Source organism: Eulemur rufifrons, chromosome 20 (genome assembly GCF_041146395.1).
Source record: "Eulemur rufifrons isolate Redbay chromosome 20, OSU_ERuf_1, whole genome shotgun sequence".
In the NCBI taxonomy this organism is placed as follows: domain Eukaryota; kingdom Metazoa; phylum Chordata; class Mammalia; order Primates; family Lemuridae; genus Eulemur; species Eulemur rufifrons.
In genome coordinates, this window is record NC_091002.1 from 26,878,176 (window position 1) to 26,902,894 (window position 24,719).

Here is a 24,719-nt window from a genome sequence, read left to right on the forward strand (position 1 = left end):
TGTTGTTCAGAGCATGGGTTCTGGAAACCGGCAGGCAGCAGCTTACACTTCCCAGCTACGTGACCTGGGCTCTAGGTTTTGCACTGTAAAGTGGGGACATAGTCAACCATTGAAATACTTCCGAGGGCTGCTGTTAAATTTCCTTCAAAGCAACCCAATAGGAAATGCAAAACTCCGTCGCCCTCATTCTGGTTTTTAACAGTCAAGGTGACAGTAGTTTAGTTTTCCCAGACCCATCTAGAGTTTCCACAGTAACCTCCACCTGCTGGAGGAAGCACCGTGGCAGATGCCGTAGACTCGGCGGGCCACTGCTAGTTTGGGATGGAAAGCACCAAGCCAAGTCCCTTTCTCAGGATGGGACTGGGTTGAAACCACAAGCCCTTCTGCAGTGCTGGGCCTACGCGGTGTTGGTTCTTGGCTCGCTGCAGGGGCTGAAGCAGGAGACAGAAAGTGACTGATGCCTACTTGGAAAGAGGATCCAGGCATGTTTTGATTCCAAAGCAGGAGACTGAGTCAGTGTTGGTTCTAAGTCTGGTTCACTTAATAGGGAGCTGGTAAGGGTTCCATCCAAGAGCCCGTGGTCCTCCCCTCCCAAACTTGCATAGGAAGCAAACTTAGGGGGTGGAGGGTCTTTAGTAGGCTGGGCAGAGCACAACTAAGAAGCAGAACCCGCTAACCAAAGCCCTGTGCTGACATTACACCCACCCTCAAAATGCACTCAGCACCAGCCTCTTGCGAATATTAACGGTGAAAGGTGCGTGTAGCACAGGAAACCCAGCTCTTCTTCCACAGTGGACTGGCCACACTCCAGTGAACAGCTCAGAGGCATTCTGACTCTGTTTATCTTTTAGGCCAAGATACTCTAATTCTAAACTCATTTGGGTTGGCATGAGCAGCATCCTAGTGGAAAAAAACACCCCACCTACCTCCTGGGTACAGACTTCCGCACGTGAAGTGAACAAAGCTATGAGAGCAGCCGGGAACCCCAGCAGGAGAGCAGCCTGTACGGTGAGGGAGGAAAGGGCAGGGGCAGGCCAGCGTAACAGAACCTCAGCTGGCGGAGCCCTCGCGAGATTGGATTTCCCAGGAGTTGAGTGAAGGGAGCACAGGGAAGTATTTCTTTTCACCTGGACGGGTTGTGTGCATCTAGGTCCGACCTCACCCTTCAGGGAACTCTGGCTGCTGCCCGGTTTTATCCCGGCAAGTGACACATTCCTGTGGGAGCACAGGGGTGCAAAGCCTCCTTCTGCAGCCCCCCTCCTTCGGTATAAAGGGGGGAATCCTCCAGTAGTCTCGGGGCCGGCAGGTGGGACACACTAGTGGATGAGTGTTGTGTGCTGCAAGCGATTTTTATGGAGGATGGAAGGAAATTTCCTCCCACGGGCCAAGATAAGTGATTTTAAAGCAACCAAAGCCTGCTTCGGTGGGAGCGTTTCCGCACAACATGCTGGTGATATTCCTTCAATTTTTTTGGTTGTTTTTATTTTTTTTCATTAAAGTCCATTGATCGTCACAAAAACCCAGGAAATGCAACTAAGGAGAAAACAAATGTCCAACCGAGATCTAAGAACCCAGAGCTACGGAGGAGACGTGGCACTGGACTGCTGGGTGTGCACAAGGGGGCAGGAGGGGCGAACCCCACGGGGCATGGCCGCTGACCGTGGGAGACACAGGAGGGAGGCCAGGCAGCCAGCCAGGTGGTTATGTTAGCCGCTGCACGATGACAGCATTGAGCAGGTTAGCTTCCTTCAGGGTCTGGTTCTCGTCAGCCAGCTCTTTGTTCGGGAAGGTGGTTATGAGGACAAAGCTGGTGGCGGCCATGGCCGGCCGGGCATCCACGATGAAGAGTCGGATGTCGCTGATCCTGTGGGGGTAGGGAAGATGGGGAGTGGTCAGCACTGCCCTTCTCTGCTGTCCACAGCCCCTGTCCTGTGGAAGGCTCCACACCCTCCCCACAGAGCTGCCAAAGCTACCTGGAAGTATACGGGACCATGTCTCTCCCCTGCCGAAAGCCCTTCACTATGGCTCCTGTTTCACCTGGGGTAAATGCCAACACCTCACTGTGGTCCCAAGGACTCTTTCCTCTTGCCTTCTCCCACCTTTTAGCTCATCAGTCTATACTCCCTTCCCACATTTGGGTCCTTCTCTACAGAGGCTCTGCCTGCTCCCCTTCCCGTGATCCTGCTCATGCCTCGGCGCAAATGCCACCTCCTGAGGGCAGCCCTCCTCAGCTCCTGGCCTCTGTGCCCCGAACTTCCCCCCACAGTACTGATCAAGGTTGTGAGTAAACACTTCTGGGATGATCCGATTACTGTCGTCTCCTGTAGCCCATGAATTCTGCAAGGGCAGAAAATGTGTCTCTCGTATGTCACAGGAGGCACTCAGACTATTTGTCAGAAAGATTAGTGAAGGTTCACAACGCCTCAGTGCCAGGAATCCCTTCTGCAGACACTGCTTGTCTCCTGAAGCAGGTGATCGTGTGAAGATGAAATCACCTGGAAACAAAGCCCCCTTCCCCAGAGCACTTAAACAGAAGTTTCCTTCTGCCCCAAACCCCTAAAATCTACGAAAACCTACATCTAAGGGCCCGGACGTGCAAGGTGCAGTCTGAGACTTTAAGCAAACCAAGCCCTTTCACCCAGCTAAGCCCTCTGCATGGGCTGCCCACCCTGAGATTGGGCAGCAGTGTGCTGGGGTTGACAGCTCAGATCAGTGGGATGGGTCACGGCTTTCAATACCAAGCACCTGAGTGTAATGAAGGGTCCTAATGAAAAAGGGTTGAACAAGCCTCCAGATGCTCCAGGCTCACACCTAGGGCTTGTTTCATGCCTTTACCCCACAGGTGAACGCAGTTAGCACTCAAGGATCGTCAAACCATCCATTGGCCCCACATGTAGGTTCTGGCTTAGTTGGCCCAGATGAAATTTAGATACCTGTGTTCTAGAGAAAGACATTGCCAAATGTATTTACTGGCAACAGTCCTCCAGTGCCTCCCCCGCTACTCTCTTCATTCTGCCATGCCTCGTTTTCCCCATCTTTAAAATGAGGGAGGCAGCGTTTCCCTGATCCAGCCTAGATGATCTGAGACGGTAGAGCAGGCATTCCCAGAATTCTCGATGGCCAGACCTAGGAGAGACCTTGCTGGCCTGGTGATTCTCAGAGGCCACTTGGGAGGTGGAGGAAGCTGGTGAGTGGGATGCTGGCACTGCACCCCTCACCCCTCCATCAACCATGGCAGTTCTAATTTTCTCTCTTCTATACTTGGGCTTTAGCATGACACTTCCTTTGAATAGAGTGGCAAGGCTAAAGAGCCCCAAGGAATGCAATCCCCTGATTTTACAGACGAGGAACGAGGCCCACTGGAGGGAAGTGAGGGGCGCTGGCCACACTGGGGAAGAGTGTGGGCCAGAACCTAAGGCTTCAGACTTGCAGTCCGTCCCACCCCACCCCCTCCTTCGGGGAAAGCGTGGAGGGCCGGTGGGTGTTTAGGAGGAAGAACGGCTCCCTACTCCCCACACACCTGCAGGAGTCCGGGACACTCTAGCACGAGCTAGGGCAGAAAGCATGAGGTACCTGTGGCTGTGGTTAAATTTCTGCACCAGCCTCCCTCCGTCAGCAAGCCGTATTTGGATATTTGTGGTAGGCTCCGACTCGTTGATTAAGATGGAAGAGCTGGCTTTGGCTTCATTCTCTGCCTGTTGGGCTGGAGAGCTGGTACTCAACACCTGAGGGGCAGTGCTGAGGAGAGAGGACCACATTAGGACGTGAGCAGATGCAAGGCCCCTAAGCAGGAAGGGACACCCCTCTTGGATTTATACTGAGCATGGTGCTGCTGATACAGTGATCCAGACAGAATTGCTGCCCTCATGGAACTTCCAGGTCCAGCAGAATTTACCTGAAACCTTGCCTCGTAAGTTATTGCTAGCTCCCTCACTCCTGGGGTAACCTTGGGCAAGTTACTTAACCTTCTTCCCCCTCAGTGTCTTCACCTGAACCAGGGCTTCAGGGGAGAAAAGCGACAGGCTGGGCCAGGAGAGACAAAGTCATGAGGCTGGAGGACCCAAGAGACCAGGGTGAGTTTCAGCCTCGATGGAGTGGCAGAGGGGGGCACTCCAAGTCTGCAGCTGAGGCAGTCGGGGCACAGCCGAGCAGGCGACTGGTGGGAGGTAAGGGAAGCAATCCAGGTGCTTTCTCTGTGATGGAATTTTAAGGCCTGCATCCCCTAGTGCACCTCAAGTGTGTCTTGCACCCATGTGTCAACTCTGCGTGGGGGCGGGGGGCAGTGGGGCAACCAAGTGCCACACAACAAAGGGATCAATCATACAATGAACAGGACATGGTGTCTGCCCCAGTGCTTAGGGCTCAGATCTCTGAGACTCGGGTTTGAATTCACCCACTAGCTGTGCAGCCTTGGGCAAGTTACTCAAGTGCCCTTAGTTTCAACAAAGGTAGTAACAAGATTTTTAACAAGGGTTAAGGCCATAGCCCTTGCTCAGTTTTTGTGACGATTAAAGGGGATGATTACATGAAGCATTCAGGGTGGCTGACAAACGTAAAATGCATATAAACTCCCAGTTCTCCACAACTGTTTGGAGCCTCCTTCTCGCCTCTAAACCACCTGTCCACCTCACTGTCAGCTTTTCTCTGAGCAAATAACCTGGCCTCGACCTTTGCAGAGAATAGAGGCCATTAGATGAGATTTGCTCGCTTCCCCTCAAAGCCCCTAATTAAATCAGTTCCTATACCTTACGCTTCCCTTCACAGCTCAAAAAACGGCACTCATAGCAAATCCAACTGAAAGTGTGTTCCACAGGACCCTAGTCCCTTGAGCTATCTCCAGGAAGGTTTAGGAAATGCCACATATTATACCAGCATCAGAGGCCACTAGCGTATTAAAGGTCTTGAGAGAAAGTGCAGTTAAGGCTAACTTATTTAACCACCGGCCGGCCCTTTTTTAATGTTACACTTGTTAACTTCCTGCAGAAAGAGTATCCCTGGAACCCAGTTTGTGAAATATTGCCCTGGAGCATATAATTAACCAAGAGTGAAAAGTGAACTTACTCTTTTATGGGCATATGAAAAATATGGGCTTAGAGAATCACAAAGTAGAGCCCAGGGAAGAGTGCTGGCCACACTTACTAGCTACTAGAGGAGCTGATTCCGTGCTTCAGCCTCACAGCGTGTGCAACTCACACGTGGGCTGGGACACACAGATAAATGACACCATCACAGGCCTCAAGGGTTGCTTGGACATAGTGAAAAGTTAAATGTTATCCCTGTAAATGCCTAAGACCTACTATAGCTTGTTCTAAACTGGAGAGTTGACCTAATGCCTGTGAAACTAATGAACAGAACAAGGTAGTAGCCAATTACTATCATTCTTCAAAGTCCTGCTCCACTTATATTTGCCTGAATTCTGGTCCATAATCAATTCGAGATGCTACTGGCTACCCATGGGCTATAAGTGGAAGGTCACCTGAGGCACTCCCAGCCTGTGCTGCTCTCAAGGAGGATGGGGAGCAGAGGAGGTCTCCCTCAGTCTGGACCTCATGATTCTTCAAACAACAAGAGCAAGACACTCAAAGAGCGTCTAGAGCAGAGTTCCACACTGCTCTATTCACCGCGTGGGATAGCCACGCACATCCGTTCAAAGACGCTGGCCTCTGTCTGGTCTTGCTGAGAACTGTCAACACTTGGGCTACTGCTCTCAAGGCGTGGCTGGCCATTTGCAGCAGTGAGGGCATTTTACCCACAGGCAGGAAAGGCCAGAGCAGATGTCTATAATAAGAGGTGTTTCTTTGGTTTCTCCCTGCAAACATCGTAACAAGTTATGGGGAAACTAAGTCTCATGCAGATCCAGAACCCGAATCACCTGACTGTCCCTTGCCTTCATAGTGGGAACAAACTGGCATTTGGCACTTCCCTGCCACAATTAGAAATCCATCTCCTTCACAAAATGACCACTACACAAGGCAGCGGAGCAGCCAAAGCTCACCTCCAGCAGCAGTGACCCCCACCCCCAAGTGCACTCTGGTGTCTACAACTCAAAATCAAATAAATGCGGTCTTTCCCAAACTCAGTTTAGCTCCCAACCCAGACAAACTAACATAAAACCTAGAACCAAATAAACTTAATACAACTGAAAGAATTTTCTCAAAATCTTTGAACTGAGACAACCTATTTATTCACTTTAAAGTATTTCACCAGATAATCGAGAGAGAAAACCAAGACTAACTGATTTTTGAGGCAAATCTGAAAAAATTTTCTTAAATTTTTGGCACCTGATCATTATGGTGGATAACAGGACAATGGAAAACACAACAACATTTATGGAAAAAACTGAAGCAGCTGTCCACCTGATTTAGACTGAAAAGCCAAAATCCCATTTCACTTAGCTATATAAAGCTGTGGGGTTTTTTCCCAGCTCAGTTTTCATAAAAAGCCAGAACTAAAATAAAATGCAAGTGAAACTGGCAATGAACATTTATTTTGTTGACAAACATTATGCCTGATTATCAAGCTCTATCTCAGCTTGTGCTCATCTTGTACTTATCCCCATCCTGCTAAAATAGACTTCCTTAAAAATATTTTCAGTTTTTGAGATGTGGGGTCTGGAACACATAATATAGTTAGACTATCCAACAGTAGCAGCATTTCCTGTTAGTATCATGAAATCAAAACCAAACTGCATGGTGTTGAGTTCTGAGCCCTCCCTCATAACTAGTGGTGAGGGTAAAAATTTTACAACATCTTAAAAATATGAAGCCCTTTCGCGTCAACAATTTTACTTCTAAAGATTCAAATACAGAGATATTCACCACAATATTGTTCATAACACTGGCAGCTGCCTAGACATTTAACAGCAGGGACTGGTTAAATTACAGCACATCCATGGGCTAGAAAATTATGTAAGCATTAGAAACAAAAGTGCAGAAATACATTAGCTGATATGGAATGATAGCTATACTTCACTGATTAGGACAGAAGCAGGTGAGGAAACAGCCTGTTTACAAACATACACGTTATGTAAGTGAACAAGAGTAGAAAGAGATACTCCCCAGATACTAACTGGACACTTCTGGGTATTAGGTTTGGGATAGTTTTTAATTCTTTATCTGTACTATTTTTTTTTTTAAAGATGAACATGTTTTACTTTAATAATAAAAGAAAAGAAATTATCAGATGTTCCTTAAAGTTCACCACAACTGACAGGGAAGCTCACTCTGAGAACAGCCATCCTGGGCTAGCTCACAGCCTCCAATGTAGTAAATGAAATGATAGCAGGGCTGACAAAACTGTTCTGGTCCTGGTAAATCTTATGTCCTGAGCTCTGACCCTTGCTCCTGATGAGGCGTGATTGCTGACAGGGAGGTAGGGGATTCCAGGATAGAGCCAACCAGAAGCTCACAAGGCACAGCTGCTGGTAGACCAAGCTCTGACCCCTACAGATGGTGGTGAGGTGAGCAAGGGCAGTAGCTACCTTGAGAACTGCCAGATCTGGGTGAGAGAGGGTGTCTTGCTGTGCAGGAGTGTGGCAAGGAATGCCAGTCAGAAGACCTGGGTTCCAGTCCTGGCTCTACCACACACTGGTCATGTGCTCAAGGGCAAGCCACTAAAGTTCAGGAGCCTCAGCTTTTCCTCTGCAAAGTAAGGATTGTATTGGCAAGGAGGGTCACTATGTATGCTCTGAGTGTTTGTGTGCACAGTCCCTCTGAAGAATACTGACCAAGTGACTCCATGGTCATGGCCAAAGCTAATGGGCTCTGAAAGAAGGCAGCCTACCTACACGCTGGCCCTATGGGTCTGGTGGAAGAACTCTGCCTATCAGGGACAACAGTGACTATTAACCAATCAGATCCCATCAGAGGGTTTGAATGCAAGATTGAGAATGTCTATTGGCAAAGTGTACGGAAGTGAGAAGACAAGGCAGTGGCAGAGGACACAACGTGGAAAAGTCATAGGAAGTGACAGAATGTCAGGAAAGGCCAAAGAAATACAGATAAGAGCAGCTGAGCTGCCATAATGGTGGAGCACCAGCCTGCATAGCAGGCACAACATCCTTGAGCGTCCCTGGATCCTGAGTTACGCTACTGTGAGGCCTGGCTGGGTAGGAGAGTAAAAATTCCTTATTCCCCCTGGAATCCCCATTTCAGCCTTAAGCTATCAAGGACACACATCTTCCCTGAACACCCTAGATTACTGAGTCAAAGCAGCAATTATGTTACACTTTTTATTTACACGGACTGCTCACTATGGAGCAGAGTTCTATGTGTATCAGCTCATTTACTTCTCGCAACATTAATCCCAGGAGGTATGAACTCTTATTAGTCCAGATTTATTTTTTGACTTATTTTTAATTTTTTTTTTTAGAGACACGGTCTCACTCTTTCACCCAAGTTATAGTGCAGTGGCACAATCACAGCTGTGAACTCCTGGGCTCAAGTGATCCTCCTGCCTCGACCTCCCAAGTAGCTGGGACCATGGGTGCATGCCACCACACCCGGCTAATTTTTTTTACTCTTTGTAGAGACAGGATCTCACTATGGTGCCCAGGCTAGTTTAAGACTCTTGGACTCAAGTGATCCTCTTGCCTTGGCCTCCCAAAGTGCTGGGATTATAGGTGTGAGCCATCGCACCTGGCCATTAGTCCCAATTTATAGTTGAGGCAACTGAGGCTATGCAGTCCAAGGTCACATAGCTAGAAAGCAAAGAATCGAAGATATAAACTCAGGCCTATTAACTCCAAAGCCCATGTTCTCCACATTCTTCCCCCCATAAAAATAAAATTTGAAGTACTTTGGCCGGGCGTGGTGGCTCACGCCTGTAATCCTAGCACTCTGGGAGGCCGAGGTGGGCGGATCGTTTGAGCTCAGGAGTTCGAGACCAGCCTGAGCAAGAGCGAGACCCCATCTCTACTAAAAATAGAAAGAAATTATATGGACAGCTAAAAATATATATAGAAAAAATTAGCCGGGCATGGTGGTGCATGCCTGTAGTCCCAGCTACTCGGGAGGCTGAGACAGGAGGATCGCTTGAGCTCAGGAGTTTGAGGTTGCTGTGAGCTAGGCTGACGCCACGGCACTTACTCTAGCCTGGGCAACAGAGTGAGACTATGTCTCAAAAAAAAAAAACTTGAAGTACTTTGTAAACAGTAAAGACCTAACCAAAGTAAACTATACACAAAGTCTGCCAGGTCTGGCAGGTGTGACTGACATAGTCCGGCTCCCACCTGTGCCACTCCTTACCTGCCCAGTTTCTGACCCTCGCCAGTGAAGGCTTTGAAGGCTCCCTTGGGTTTCACAAAATCCTCATCCCGATGGTCCTCCATGTCCAAATTCACCTGCCCACCGTGAGCTAACCTCCGCAGCTCTGCTGGCACCTCCCTGCAGGAAAAAAGGTCATGCTGGGGTCCACAAGGAGAAGATGGACGTGACAGTGATGGGGCTGAGGGGAGATGAAACCTCTCAGCCCCAGTGGTGGAAATCGATGGGCCTCTGCAGGGACCCGGCTACTCTAGTGGCTACCCATCCGCTCCGCCTTCTCTCTTGCCTGCTCAGTCACAGCAGACACACATTTCTTATTTGGCCACTTGGCTCTGTCCCAGGCCCAAAGGGGAAAAATGGACACACAAAGTTTTTGGAGCAGATTCATGAATATATATCTTAACTGTGCTAAATCTGCTTCAAAAAATTTGCTTCTCAAATAATAAACATCCTGCCTTTTCCTTTCCCATCTGCTATCTCATTCACCGATTCGGGACCTGGAGGAGGGATTTTTCTGCTCACCCTCTACGGATAGACTCCAGAAACTGGGCATTGGATGGGTCTTGGTAGCTTCTGAGTTCGCCATTGTCCAGGCTGAATCCACTCTTCCAGAGCTTCAATACTACATGAACCTGTGATGACAGGAGGTAAGCAGTTAATACATTGTCTGGAACCTGGCAAGCACACCACCTTGAACCTGCAAATTATTGTGTTTTTATTATTTCACTGTGTTGGTATTACTAAAACACACACAGACACATAAATATACACATGCATTCAAAGGGAAATCAATCAACAAGCAAACTAAATAAGCATTAACCGAGAATAGGAAGGAGGTATGGCACAGGTTAAGAGCATGTGCTTTGTTTTAAGGAAACCTGGGTTTGTGTCTTGACTTTGCCACTACTAGCTTGGTAGCTCCGAGTAGGTGACTCAGTCAAAGATGTGGCTTCCTCATCTGTAGTGCTACTAGTGTGCTTGGTATGTAGCTAGTGTTCAACTAAACTAGCATGGCAAATCTACTCACAGATTATTTTGCAGTCATTAAAAATGATATCTACAATTTCTTTTAATAACAACTCCCCACACATATTTGTAGGTAAGGATTTAGAAGGCTAAAAACCAATGTATTAGCAGCTGCTGCCTTAAGTAGATAGGATTTTTATTTTCTCCTTTATTTTATTTTATTTTTTTCTTTCTTTTTTTTCCCTTATCTTCCCAGATCTTCCATGGAAGATTTTTATTTTCTCATTGCTTTTGTCTTGAAATAAAAACCAAAATGATTTAAAATATATATTATAGAAATTGATGGTCTCAAGGCTACCAGAAAATGTTTGTGATATAATATGAAATAAAGATTCAAAATTGTCTATATAGCATGATTACACTTATAAGGGAGATCCCATGCACAGGAAAAAAAGTACTGGATGATAATTAGGGAAACAAAAAAAAGCTGCATTTCAGGCTTTCAGTGGTGGTGTGAAGACCAAGCTTTGCAGCCATCCCCACACCACCAGAGAACACCTGGTGCACTGTCCCTCTACATGAGATCCATGGAATGTTTAGAAAACTTCATTTGTCCACCCCTTTCTCCCACCTGTTCTCACCAGAACCCCTCGCCCAGGCAGATGAGAGCTGCCTTTGATTTTCCCATAAGCACCATCTCTGTAGGCTTCCCTTTCAGAGGCTGCCAATTCATGCACAATATGTAACCATTCCCATCTAAACAATGGCAGAACAAACAGTCTGCAAGGTTCCCTTGTGGGATGGTAGACACACACTCACATCTTGGCTGGAATGCTGCCTCCTTTCTCCTGCCACGTAGGCAGATTCTTCCTCTGGTGCTGCCCCAAGGCGGTAGCCACCTCCTGCAAATGGCTATAAAGGACAAATTCATAAACATTTGGGGGGTTTAGTCAATGGTCGGGGGGTTATTCAGATACAATGAGTGTATCTTAGGTAAGCAGGAAGAAAGAGTTTGATAAAGTTCCTGATCAAGCTTGTAACAACTAGACACACTTTCTCTGGGTGTCAAACTCTGTGCTAGGTAGTATGCTAAATAAATTAAGTGGCCAGGATTGGCATGAAAGCTGGAAGGTGCAGGGGTGCGGGGGATGTGGAGTGGTATGCACCTTAAGGGAACAGCTACAACTAAGCTCCAGTTAACTTAACCACGGCCATGTAGGAATTTGGTACAGGATAATATCAAAGACTTTATGATTTTCCCAAAGAAAAGAAAAACTCAGATTTTACATAAAACAGGTAACTATTAATTCAATTAAAACAAAATAAAGCAAAACACCAAGTACATCAAATTGGATAGGCCAAATAAAACATGTTTGTAGGACCTGATCCAGGCCATAGGTCACAGGTTTAAAAACTTTTTCTCAAATCTTGGTTTCATGTTTAAAGGGTAAGAGAAACTATACTAGTGTCCCGTACAGGAGGCCAAGTAAGCAAATGGAAAAAAAAATAAAACAAAATCAGTCACTACTGGGGTGAAGGCCTCCTTCCCAGCTCTAGAACTTGAGTCCTACAGGCACAGACAACAACCCTTATGCTCACTCTCGGTTTACTGGTCTCTCCAGGGCTCTTGGTCACTCGCTCCACAGCTACAGCTCCATGCTCCTTGGCACCTTTAAAGAGATCATCCACCAGCTCGTTGGGACTTTTCTTCCTGGGAGGGCCAACAATCTGCTGTCCACTTCTCTCTGAGCCCCCAGCATAAAACCTGCATAGAAAATGTACCTCTAACACCAAACGCACTTCAAAAACATGAATAGAGCATGCAACAGGTTCTGGGCTAAATGCTCGGCACACTCAGGAGAAGGGTACAATGCCTGTCTTTAGAGAACTTACTGGCTAGTTGGGGACACATGTAAGGAGGCAGGCAGGTACAATGCAGTGTGAGCAGCAAGAGAAGTAAGGGGTTTCTGGGAACACTGAACTGGGAATGACGGCCAAAGCTTCCTAGAAGAGCGTCTTTAGGGCTGAGTCTTGAGGACGGGTTTACCAGGTGAACAATTTGGGGAAGGGCACTCCAGGCATGCACAACAGCGTGTCAACTCAGGAGAGAGTCCCGGCTGGGAATTATCCATCTGGTGGCCAGCATCTCTCCAGGAGACAGCGACTACAGTCGTGGTCAGAAGCAGCTATAACTAGTAACTCTGGATTAATGGTGGCAGTGGTGTGGTTAGTACAAGCAGATGGGTTCCAGTCCTGGCTCTGCCACTGTGTGATCCTGGGCAAGTCAATGCACTGCTCTGTAACTCACTTTCCTTGTTGTTGAAATGGAAGGGAAGGACCACATGCCCTACCTACCTGCTTCTTAAGTCAGGGTCGTGAGGTTCAAATCAGCAGATGTATGCAAAAGAACAAGCACAGAGTAATGCACACACGTAAGATGGTGATACAGCACCAAGAGCTCCCCCAAGCCTCACCTCACCCTGCCATTCATGTGAGATACACTGCAGGCCCTGAAGAGAGGGTACTGGAGGTCAGGGAAGCTCCAGTCTCAAACACAAGCCTCAAGGCACCACAGAGGGCTTTGCAGTGAGCCAGGCATAGCTTGAGATTAACTTAGTACTTTTTTTTACCTGGGTCTGAAAACCAACTGTCATGTGCCCTGGCCAACCATCTTCTCCTCATTCCCATTCACAGTTAGATATCAATAGCATGTCCTCGAGTGGGGAAAATTGAGAACCTACAGAAATTAGTCTCGGCCCTCTATTTCCTGACATTTACCAGGGAATGTGAGGCAAAGCCACAGGTCCTGGCAAGAACAAGAGTACCAGCGTCCTTTCAGGTCTGAAATGCCAAGGAGCCAAGGGAGTAAAAGGGATGTGAAATAAAAGAAGGTCACTGCCTGGAGGATGTGCCGGGTGGGAGAAGGAGGTGGTCACTTAGGAGCTAGGCATCCACAAACCTGATGGCACTGCTTTTCACTCAAGGACCGTAAAACCCGAAATTAACATATATTGCTGCATCTGAGTGTATCTAAAAGGCGGTTTCAGAGGGAGTGTGAAGGTCACAATACAGATGAAAACAGAGAACAGAACACATGTAATTTCTCAGCTCACTTCCCAAAGACTGACCATGATGAAGTAACTGCATTCCCATAATGGTTATTATACAGCGTTCCTCAGGAATGTTTGACAGACCAAGGCAGATCCCATGGAGAACCAAAACCCATGAAATGAGGCTGCAGCCAGCTCATTCTTGTTCATGCTAGGTAGATGAAGTTCTGCTCATTGGACTGTAAGGTCTTTATTAAGGGATCTCAAAGCCTTGGCTTAAGAACTAGGAGTTTGTGATCAAGAGCCTTAAAAATATTCATGCTCTTGACTTGGTATTTCTATTTCTAAAAACTATTCTAAGAAAATAATCTAAAATGTGGCCAAAGATTAATACACAAAGAAGTTCACAGTACTGATATTTACAGTAGTCAAAAACTGGAAACAACATAAATGCTGGCTATCCCATATGATGGATTATTATTATAGCCACTGACTGAAAATGCTCATAAAGAATTTTAACGACATGGAGAAGTGTTTGAGATGCAGCATTGATCCAACAAGAGCAAGAAACAAAATTATCTGAACTTCACAATGTAAAAATATAAAACAAAGCATATTTGTATACAGAACAAGTACTAAATGGAAATATGTCAAAATATTAACCACAGTTACCAAAGAGTAGATGAGTGTTATACTTTTTAATTACACTAGTCTGTATTTTCCACAATGGACATTTTTACTGTAATGTTTCTAAAGGTTAAAAACAAACAGTAGATGTGAGTGTGTATTGAGGGAATACACATGTATATTATTCTGTTTATTACATGATGTATTGTTTTTAAATTAAAAAGAAAAAGCTGGAAAGAAATACACCAGAAAAATTGATACCTAGTCATGTCCTGGTTGTGATATAACGAATGAGCTTTTTCCTTCTTTTTAAATTTTTTAACAGCAAATTGGCAGTTTATAAGCATATATATTTATGGGGAACAAAGCGATGTTATGAATACGATGTAGCGTAATTAAATCAAGCTACTTAGCCATCACCTCAAATACTCACATTTTTTGTGGAGAGAACATTTGAAATTTACTCTTCACAATTTTGAAATGTACATACTCTATTATTAACTATATCCATCATACTGTGCAATAGATCTCACACACACACACACAACCACATTCCTCCTATCTGAGATTTTGTACCCTTGACCATCCTCTCCCCATTACCTCCACCCCCTGCCTCTGTATCCACATTCTACTTCTACGAATTCCATTCTTTTAGATTCTACATGTAAGTGAGAACATGAGGTATTTTTTTCCCTATGCCTGGCTTATTTTACTTAGTATGACGTTCTCCAAGTCTATCCATGTTGTTGCAAATGACAAAATTTCCTTCTTTTCAAAGGCTAAATAGTACTCCATTGTGTGTATATACCACATTTTCTTTATCCATTCATCTGTTGATAAGACACTTAGGTTGACTTCATAACTTGGCTGTTGTGCACAGTGCAGCAATGAGCATGAAAGTGCAGACATTTCCTTGACAAACTGATTTCAAATCTTTTGGGTAAATGCCCAGAAGTGGGACTGTTAGATCCTTTTTTCCTTCTTAACAATGTGTTTCCTTCCTCCAGTATTCTTCAATAAATACAAATTATTTTAATAATCAGAAAAACAACAACAAACCCAGCATGTCACAAAAGAAAAAAAATACTAACAGGGGACTGGGATCATTTCTAAACTCCAGGGAGTAAGAGACTGTTCCTAGGATATAACCCACCTAGACCAGCCTGCAGTCGTAACAGCTAACAATGACTGAGCATGTTTACCAGGTCCTGTTCTAGGTGATTTACACTGCACATTACTGTGGACTTTCGTCTGGACTGTGGGCGCTCCCCCCACCCACCTCCCCATCAAATACTCACCTCTGGCCTTCCTCCTCCTCCTCGTCTTCATCTTGATCATGAATGAGGTCTCTGAAGGATGTCACCCTATTATCACTGGAGACACAGAAAGGAGCAAAATGATCTCAGGGAGAGTTAAAGAAAGGTAACCCCCACTATCAGCTACCAAGGAGTTGAGGACACTGAACTTTTTTTTTTTTGGTAAAGCAAGAGGAGGATATATGTGGAAAAATGCGACATGCAAAATAATGTCGCATTTATTTCTTCAAGGTTACACAGGGCTGAGAATAAATGAGAAAGTGCTATTGTGAGGTAAAATGAAATCCAATTTAAGCTGTCCTGGCAGAGGTTTGGGGGGATACAGGGTCTGTAGTACTTTAAAAACTTACTACTGGATAGCTATTTTCATCATTTAACTTTTAAATACCGAAGGAATGCCTGTGTGCCAGGCACTGAATTGGATACTAGGTCTATAAAGATAATCAGACACAGTTCTTACCCTTGAGTTACTTAATGGCTAGTGGCACAGATGGGCCAGGAAACCATCCACTAAATGCTGTGCAATAGGGACAGTGACAGAGGAAAGGACACGGGGCCATGTTAGCACCGAGCCTCTTGTTCTGGTGGGGAGAGTAGGGAGGAATGGAGGAACAGAGAGAAAAGCTTCCCAGAAAAATGGGATATTTGGACCAAGTGCCAAAGAACTGGTGGACAGTCAGGTGGCTAAACGGTACTGGGGTTAGTGGGGAAGGGTGATTGGTGCAGTATTAGAGGAAGGCAGCATACACAAACAGTTAACACATTAAAGGACAAATAGTCAACAAGTAGAAATGAAATGTATATGTGGGTGATAGCAACTGGGGAGAGAAAGCTCCTGTCTGCTTCTGCTGTAGGTTAGTCAATTAAAAGGATTTATTAATATCTAGGAAAAAAGCAGTGTTGTGTGGGGTGGACACACCTAAAATGAGTGTGACAAGGGTTAACTCCCTCCTCTGACATTATCTTCCACTGTCACTTTTTTCCTAGTTTAGATGTGTCCTCAAGGAACAAGCTTAGTTTTTCAAGGATCATAAGTCACAAGTTTTATAAAGATAAAAAAAAAATTCTACATTTCTTAGGAGAAAAAAGTAGCTTCTCTATAATATGGGGGGAAGAGGGTAACACAGGTTTAATGAAGCTAGCCAGAGAGGAGGGGTTGTTTACTGGGAAGAAAGCTCCAGCTCAGTCTTGAAGACTTATTTCAAGGAGACAATCAGGGAACAGAAGAGGCTTTGAGGTTCCGTCAACTACAAATGAGAGGACAAAGACCAATCGACATAGCAAATATACCCCTGTGTGAGTTAGCAGCTGACGGCAGCCTCCTTGGGCATTATCTGATGCTCAATATGACATGGTTCAAAATGAGCCCTGTAATGAGATCTGTACTAGTGCTCTGAGACACTTATTCCACTCACTCTCACCTTCCATAGATACATAGCCCAGTCTCTTCAAATAACTGGCCTGAGTGTCCGCGGGGGGGAAAAAAATCTTCTATCTCCCCACTGTTAATACTTTCAAATATACAAGGGTACACTTGCTTGAGCAAACTACTTCCGCTGGCTTTGGGTTTCTTTCTCCAAAAATTCTTATACCCAGATTCTGATAGTATCTGACACAGATTCTGGCATCGTGTACCTGATTCCAATCTCAACTCTGCCTCCCACCCCGGGGATCTTGGGCATGCTATTTAAATTCTCTGAGCCTTCAATTTTTCCCATGTAAATGGAAACAATCATAGCACCAACCTTAAGGGTTTTCTGCGTACAGATGGGTACTGAGGCATGTAAAGCCCTTTGTATGGTGTGGTACACTAAAGTGCTACTCTTGAATAGTGGTTCTCCAAGTGTGGTCATGGACCAGGAGCATCAGCATCACAGTGAACCTGTGAGAAATGCAAATTCTTAGGCCTCACCTTAATCCTCTTGAATCAGAAACTATGGAAGGGGTACCCAGCAATCTGGTTTTAAGGAGGTGTACACGTAATTCTGGTGCACATTCAAGTTTGAGAACCACTGCTCTGGAGTAATGTTTTGAGTCATATTATGGCATGGATGTTCTGGGGACATTACCAATATCAAAATACTTTGCCCTGTGGTCTCCACAATTGGCAAAATGTCTCAGAAAGTTCAATTGTTTGGTATTAAAACTCTTTATCTCCCAGGCTACCCTGGCACCCTGAAATGGCACAAAAGTCCTTTGTCAGATCACATTTTCTGCTTTTAATTTGGTCATCTTAGCTCTGTGACAGCAGGTCTCCGTGATGACAGAAATGCTATATCTGTACTGTCCAACAGGGAAGCCTTTGCCAGGTGTGACTACTGAGCATTCGAAATGTGGTTAGTGCAAATGAATAGCAATGTTTGTTTTATTTAATTCTAATTAATTTAAGGTGGTTAGTGGCTACCTTACTGGATAGCGTAGTTTTAGAGACTCAGACAATGATGGTCCTTTCTATAATAAGAAAGTACAACTTTTGGCTGGGTATGGTGGCTCATGCCTGTAATCCTAGCACCCTGGGAGGCCAAGGTGGAAGGACTGGTTGAACTCAGGAGTTCAAGACTCCATCTCTACTAAAAATAGAAAAATTAGCCAGACATCATGGTATATGCCTGTAGTCCCAACTACGTGGGAGAATGAGGCAAGAGGATCACTTGAGCCCAGGAGTTTGAGGTTGCAGTGAGCTATGATGACACCACCGCACTCTACCTGGATGACAGAGTGAGACTCTTTGTCAAAAAAAAAAAAGAAAAGACAAAAAAAGAAAAAGTGAACTTTTGTTAGGTGAAAGTGGGAACAAAAGTAAGAAACTAACTTTAACTTCCTGCTTGATCCTGTGTACAGGGGTGGGAGATGTTGGGCAGGGAGGTAGCACGAGGCAGAAGCAAATCTGGATTTACATAGACTTGGCCTTGAATCTGCCATAACAGCAGCTGTAAGTTACTCAACCTTTCTAAGACTCAGGATCTGACCTGTGAAATGGTGAGCATTCTACCTACTTCCGAAGCTGTTGAGAAGTACAGCAAAAGAATACCTGGCAGAGCTAGACAGATAGTGCTCTTGAAATATTAGCCATCCCACTTCCAGGAACTTACAGTTTACTTAGGGAAGAAAATTAAGTTAAATGCCAGGAAAAAAGTTCAGAGCAACACAGGAGAAATGTCACCCAGTAGTACATGGCAAAAGAAGTGAATGAATTACACTGGAGTTGTGACTGGAGAGGAGCAGGGATGGAAGTGAACATGAAAGGATGCACGGGATTTGGATAGACAGAAAGCAAGAGAGCAGACACATCCAATCAAGTAAGAGGCTTAAACAAAAGCAGGAGAATAAAAAATAAGGCAGAATTGGGACGCCAAAGAAATCAGTTTGGTTGGAACAAAGGATTTAAGAAATGAGGCAAAGAGAGTAAGATTAGGAAGGTAGGTTCAGGGCAAACTCTGGAGGACCTGGAATGTCCACAAGGAAAGGCAGTACATTCTTGTGGCTGAGAGCTAAGATGCTGAATGCAGAAACAGCCCTGCATTTAAATCCTGTTTTACTTGCTCTGTGATCTTGGAAAGATGCCAAGCTTTAGTGTTCTCATCTGTAAAATGAAGGTAACAGCAACAGAACTACCCCACAGGGTTGTTATGAGGACTAAAAAGATGTACATGTAAAGGCTTAACTCAGTGCCTGGCAGCTATTAAGTACTCAATAAATGGCAGCTGTTATTATTGAGGAGTTTTTGACTTTCTCCCATAGAAATGGTTAACATATTTATGTCCCACAGCCCTTTGAGAAGCTCATAAAAAGTATGGACTTTCTTGCTAGAAAGATACCTGCCAACATATACATAAACTTTTGCCTGTAATTTCAGGTAATTTATAGACCTCCTCACGTCCATTCCACAGGTTCTTCCTAAGGTTCAGGGGCTCCATATTAAGAACCCTTGTTGTGGAGTCAAAGGAGGAACTTACTGATTGCTGCTCTGAGGCAGCAGTGACCACATGAAAGGTATCTGAGATGATGGTGGGGGATGGGAGAGCCCAGCAGCAGGCTAAGTGTCCTGTGACAGCCAGGTCACAGAAGAACTCCTCTGAGGTGCTAGGGCAACTTTGGCTTCTCCTGAGAATGCAGTCAGCGTTTTCTTCCTGGACAAGGATGACGATGTAACAAACTATGCCTTTCCCACCCCTTGTTCTTTCTTTCTTTTTTTTTTTTTTTTTTGAGACATAGTCTTGCTCCGTTGCCCTGGCTAGAGTGCCGTGGCATCAGCCTAGCTCACAGCAACCTCAAACTCCGAGCTTAAGCAAGCCTCCTGCCTCAGCCTCCCGAGGAGCAGGGACTATAGGCGTATGCCACCATGCCCAGCTAATTTTTTCTATTTTTAGTTGCCCAGCTAATTTCTTTCTATTTTTTTAGTAGAGACAGGGTCTGGCTCTTGCTGAGGCTGGTCTCAAATTCTTGACCTTAAGCAATTCTCCCGCCTCGGCCTCCCACAGTGCTGGGATTACAGGCGTGAGCCACCACGCCCAGCCCCCACTCCTTTTTCTTGGCTTCACCTAAGCCCAGTACTCAGTCTGAGGCTTAACCAAAGCAACAAGGCAAGCCCTCTTGGCCTGAATGTGTGTCCAGTCTTTTACTCACTTCGGTCTTAATGTTAAACTCTATTTCCTTGATTCTTTTACTTTTATGCCTATTTTTAAAAATACACACTTGTAGAATAGGCAGTGTACACAGAATAGGAAATTGAGGATGGATGCTAAAAATGATAATAATGACAGCAGCTAACACATACTGTGTTCAAAATGCTTTGTAAATATTAACTCATTTACTCTCCCATGTGGTAGGCACTACTGTCCTTCCCATTAGACAGGTGAGGAAAAAGAGGGACTGAAATGTTAAGTTACCTGCCCAAGGTCATAAAGCTCTTAAGGGGCAGAACTGAAATTTGAATGTAGGCAGACAAGCTCCTGGGCCCATGTTAATAAACCGCTACCTGGAAAGGACTTAGAGACTGCTGGAGAAGAGGGGAGTAAACATGTGGCTGGCACTGGAGGCTATGTTTCAACTTCTCCCATTCTGTATTTCTGACACGGCAAAACCCCAACATTACCCTGAGATGGCTGTCAAAGACTCATACTCAGGAAATCAGCCATCTCTACTGGCAGCCGCAAGACCAGCCCCTATCCTAACAACCATGTCCCAGGCAGTGACATCCTGATGTGCCATTACTGACACCTCACAGCTTAGCACCTGCAAATAACTGAAAGATCATCCTACTACCTACCCCCATCTGGAGATGGGAGTTAGGGAAAGAAGTTAAAGCAGCAATGAGATGCGGGTTTAGTCTTCAAAGGGATGAAAAGTACCTTAAACCTCAGATGCCCTTGGAGAGAAACATAATCTATTACTTCATAGCAAAGAAACACTATACCCATACTCTGGGGTTGAATTCAAACCCGAATAAAATTTTCTGGCTAAAACATATACTAGAGAGAAGAAAACAGGCTAAAGCAGAGAGTGAAGTCACAGTTCAGACACCTTTGCAGGAAGTGCCCCTGCCTGTCTCCTGGAAGACCAGCATTGTCCCACTCTGCAGATCACACCAGTGATCTGCTGTGGTAACCAGGGAGGCCAATGGGATCACAAAGGTTGGTACTGTTTCACCCAATAAGATAAGGTCTCCCTAGTCAATTTGGGAAAGGATAGGTTATATAGATTTAATTTGTACAGGACTTCCTAATACGGCAATGGGCATCCTAAAATATCAAAAGGGCCTTTCTAAAGTCATCTGACTTACTCTTTTACACCTATAGCACCCCTGAAAGGAAGTCCTTTGACTTCTACTTACAAACTTCAGAGAGGGAGCAGTCATTCCTCACATTTCATAAATAAAAGAGCCTCAAAAATCTTAAAAGTAGGTTCTATAGTTTCCCGCAGGATTAAACTACAAACTACATTGAGGTAAGAGTCATACATATATCTACAGGAAATAACTAAAGCTTGCAGGGAATTGCTACCCATCACTCAGTCTAACTTTCTGACTCAACCCTCCCTGGTCCACACACACCCAGGCCCGAACCCTTTGTCAAGTCAGAAAATAGCTCCTCATCACTGCTGGAAACACTCATGTAGCAATAATTGAAATTGGCCCTTACCTGGGGGCTGTGCCTCTGGACACTGAACTGGGGGTTGCCTGCGAAATGGTCACAATGTCTTCGTCCCCTCCGTCCTCATAAAAGCTCGCTAGCGCGATCTGAAACAGAGAGGTAGTACCTTGGGACCCTTAAACAGGCCTTCACCTAACACATATCTCCTCTGAGCACAAAGGAATAAAGACATGGCTCACACTTACTTATATATCCAGGGGCCACAGAAAATCAGACCAACAGGTAAAAGCCCAACTGTTAGCTTTCATATTACCTGAAACAAATTCTACTCACTAAGGGAAACAGAAGAAAGCCTGGGTTGGAAGACACTCCTCATTCTCATTTTATGAAGAAATGTGATCTAGTATAAGCAGCACACATTTATTGAGCACTTATTTATATGCCAGGTTGTTCCGAGCATTGTACATGTGTTAATTCATTTAATCCTCACAGAACTTTATGCTATTAGTTCTATTATCATTTCACTTTATAGTTGATACAGAAACACTAAGTTAAAAAAAAAATTGTCCAAAGTTACACAGTTGGTAAGGAGTGGAACTAGGTTCGATCCCAGGCAGTCTGTTCAGGCCCTCACTCTTAAGCTCTTCCATTATAGCCAGGAGTCAGGAACTATGTCAGTCCAGGTTGCTACTATTCCTTTCTTTCTGAAGCCATGTCCTAATCTGTGAAGTGGGGACATCCATCCCACCAACCCTGCACACTGGATGAGATGATCCGCTAAGATTTATGAATACTCAGGTCTATGCCTACAGAAGGAATATGGGAGTCCTTTGGCCATCCGTCACTGCATATCTCTCACCAACTCAATGGATAGGCATTTACCGATCACTTTGCACAAAGAAATGAAAAAGAGCACTGAGGTCATAAAGATGAAATAGACCTGGCTCCTGTTCTCAAGGTCACGAGCCTCACAGGAGGCAGTGAGCTGTCCTGGGACATAACCAATTGGCTGGGAGGCAGTGTGCTGCCCCAGGACATGCACTGCACTGGCATTCAGGGAGCATACGTTCCAGTCCTGGCCATCATATGCATGAGTCTCAGTTTCCCCACCTATACTTGGGGAGAATGGGACAGATGACCTGTTGACCATTATAGTGTGATTTCAGGTCTTTCAAGCAGAAACTTTTCTGTTTATTTCTGCCCAGCACAGCGACATCACACTGTGTCTGCACAGGTGTGATGCTTTACAAATTCTCTTATGTCTGGGAAGCAATTTACCTTTGGCACCAGACCCAGTTCAAATCCCAATTGAGATACTTACTGGCTATGTGACCTTGGGCACATCCCTTGCCCTCTGAGCTTCCAATTCCTCATCCATAAAATGGGGCTAGTCTTTACCTCACGGTGTCATCAGGATGGTGGTAAGAGCTTGGGCTCTATTTGCTTAGAATTAGAGAGAACTGAGCTCTTAATCCTATCTCTTCTGCTCAGCAGTCAGTGACGCCTTGAGCAAGTTACTTAACCTCCCTAAATCTCGGCACCAAAATGCTAAGGTTAAATAACATAAAACATGTAAAGCAGTTAGAACAGCACCTGGCTTATGGTAGGTACTCAATAAATATTAGTCATCATCATCATCATCATCGACCTAAGACGTAGGCTGGCCAAGAACATTTATGCAATTCTTTCTACAGTTAATTACCGAGTGCTGATTATGTGCCAGGTATTGTTCTAGGGCAGGCAGTGGGGATTCATCAGTGTACAAAAATCCCTACGTCGTGAAGCGTATCTTAAGCCTTCTTAAGTAACCAGCAAATATTTCATGACTATTTAGCACATGACAGTGGACTCGCAAGCAATTTCATGAGACTCGCATTTTACAGATAAATTAACTAAGAGAGGTGAAGAGGCTCCAACCTTGCGCCACCACACCAGTGGTAGTTTTCCCCAGCAATCAGATAGGAGGGGGCGTGGGCCAACTCCCGGGCCCGGCTCCTCCCTCCACTGGCTGCCGGGCTTCGGAAATGGAAAGGATTGACCACCTGGTCCGGAGCGCTGCTTCACCCAAGAGCTGGTCGTTCGGACCAGCCCGGCCTCCAGAAGACTCTCGGCGCGGCAGCCACGCCCCCAGATACCCTCTCTTCACGCCGGCTGCGGCAGTGCCCAAAGTCTGGCTGACGCCGTGGGCAAGCGAGACAGAGGGAGAAACCGAGGCATGGCAGAGCAGGCTGGGGCTAGTCCGCGTTCCCCTACTCCCCATCCGAGCCGGAGACGCGTGACAAGCGGACCCAGGACCATGAGGCCTGGGTCGGGCAGCCGCCGGGCGGGGATGACTGTGCGCTTCGGCCGCCGCGGGCTTAGTGCCCTGGACGCCCGCGCTCCGCAGTCCCCGGCCCACCCGATGCAGCCCCGCCTCGCGGCACTACCTGCAGGTCCCAGCCGGCTGACTCAAGGAAGAAGCGGGCCCGGTCCTCCTCGGCGTCTGTCACCGCCACGAACTCCCTCAGCGCCTCCTGTCGCTCCGCCGCCATCTTCGCCCTGTGCGCTGCCAAAACCGCTCCGGCTGCCGCGTTCGGCCGGCGGATCAATCCGGCCCAGCCGGTGGGAACCCGCCCTCAGGCCCCGCCCCACGCGGTGCCTCACGCAAAGCCCTCCGTGCGGGAAACCCGGCCGCTCCGCGCCCCCTCTGGCGGCCGCAGCGCAGACCGCAGCCTAACCGCGCGGGTGGAAGCCGAGCCGAGGATGGGAGGAGGGGCGGGCCTTACACGTGGGATCAAAGATCCCTGAAGGAGTCAGAGTCGCAATTATTCACTGACTCATCCCCTCATTTCATTAAGTTATTCACTCGTTCATTCACTTACTTGTTCAAACATTTACTGAGAGCTATCAATGGCCCCTCTTGGTAAAGATACGAACAACACAAAGTCCAACCTTCTCTCAATTGACACAGTAGTTGTTTGCCTGGAAAATTTGGTGTATATTAAAACCATGCAAAAAAATTACTTTAAGTATATATGTCAAACGGGTTAGGGTCTAGGTTTGGGTTATCAGGAGCAAGTGGGCAGCTGTACTGGGTGTAGGCCCTGGCAGGTCGCGTGAAAGGAGAGGCTGTTCTTTGTGGTGTGAGACTCTCCCTTCCATTGCAAGGCCACGCATCACCAGCTCTGGTTCCCAGTCCCTGCCCCTTTCATTGCTGTGTCAACCTGAAATGCCCCCCAACTTTCCAGAAAGTTCAGGCGGCCGGAGACTCATTCTGGACTGTGCTCACACTTAGTTGTCAGCAAGGTCTTTCCACCCTGGAAACTGAAAATGATTTACCCCGGCTTAAAGATCTCGGGGTGATTGGCTCCCCAAGATTCATCTCCTTGGCCAATATTGGAATTTTTGAACCTCATTGTCACCCCC

General features: G+C 46.1%; 1 protein-coding gene across 3 annotated transcripts; it reads right to left on the reverse strand.

Moving 5' to 3' along the window:
• Window positions 1–1,474: 1,474 nt before the first annotated feature.
• On the reverse strand, window positions 1,475–23,865 carry NSFL1C (NSFL1 cofactor). 3 transcript variants are annotated; one of them, XM_069495950.1, is made up of 10 exons: window positions 23,741–23,865; window positions 21,363–21,460; window positions 15,205–15,279; window positions 12,585–12,590; window positions 11,829–11,994; window positions 11,049–11,141; window positions 9,786–9,895; window positions 9,246–9,383; window positions 3,574–3,738; window positions 1,475–1,864 (listed from the first exon to the last, which is right to left on the reverse strand). In XM_069495950.1, the coding sequence occupies exons 1-10, from the start codon at window positions 23,843–23,845 to the stop codon at window positions 1,702–1,704; spliced, it is 1,119 nt and encodes a 372-aa protein (XP_069352051.1). In that variant the 5' UTR covers window positions 23,846–23,865; the 3' UTR covers window positions 1,475–1,701. The 3 variants fall into 3 exon arrangements, with proteins under 3 accessions (XP_069352051.1, XP_069352050.1, XP_069352052.1); XM_069495949.1 differs by lacking the exon at window positions 12,585–12,590; XM_069495951.1 differs by lacking the exons at window positions 11,049–11,141; window positions 12,585–12,590.
• Window positions 23,866–24,719: the final 854 nt, after the last annotated feature.

Bases quoted from the DNA above. Each gene is read 5' to 3' on its own strand.
- NSFL1C (XM_069495950.1), bottom strand. From the start codon at position 23,845: ATGGCGGCGGAGCGACAGGAGGCGCTGAGGGAGTTCGTGGCGGTGACA. The intron at 11,142-11,828 runs GTGAGCATAAGG...TGTCCTTTATAG, and splicing joins GAGAGACCAGTAAACCGAGA to CCATTTGCAGGAGGTGGCTA. The intron at 1,865-3,573 runs GTACCTCATGCT...CTACCCCCACAG, and splicing joins AAATTTAACCACAGCCACAG to GATCAGCGACATCCGACTCT.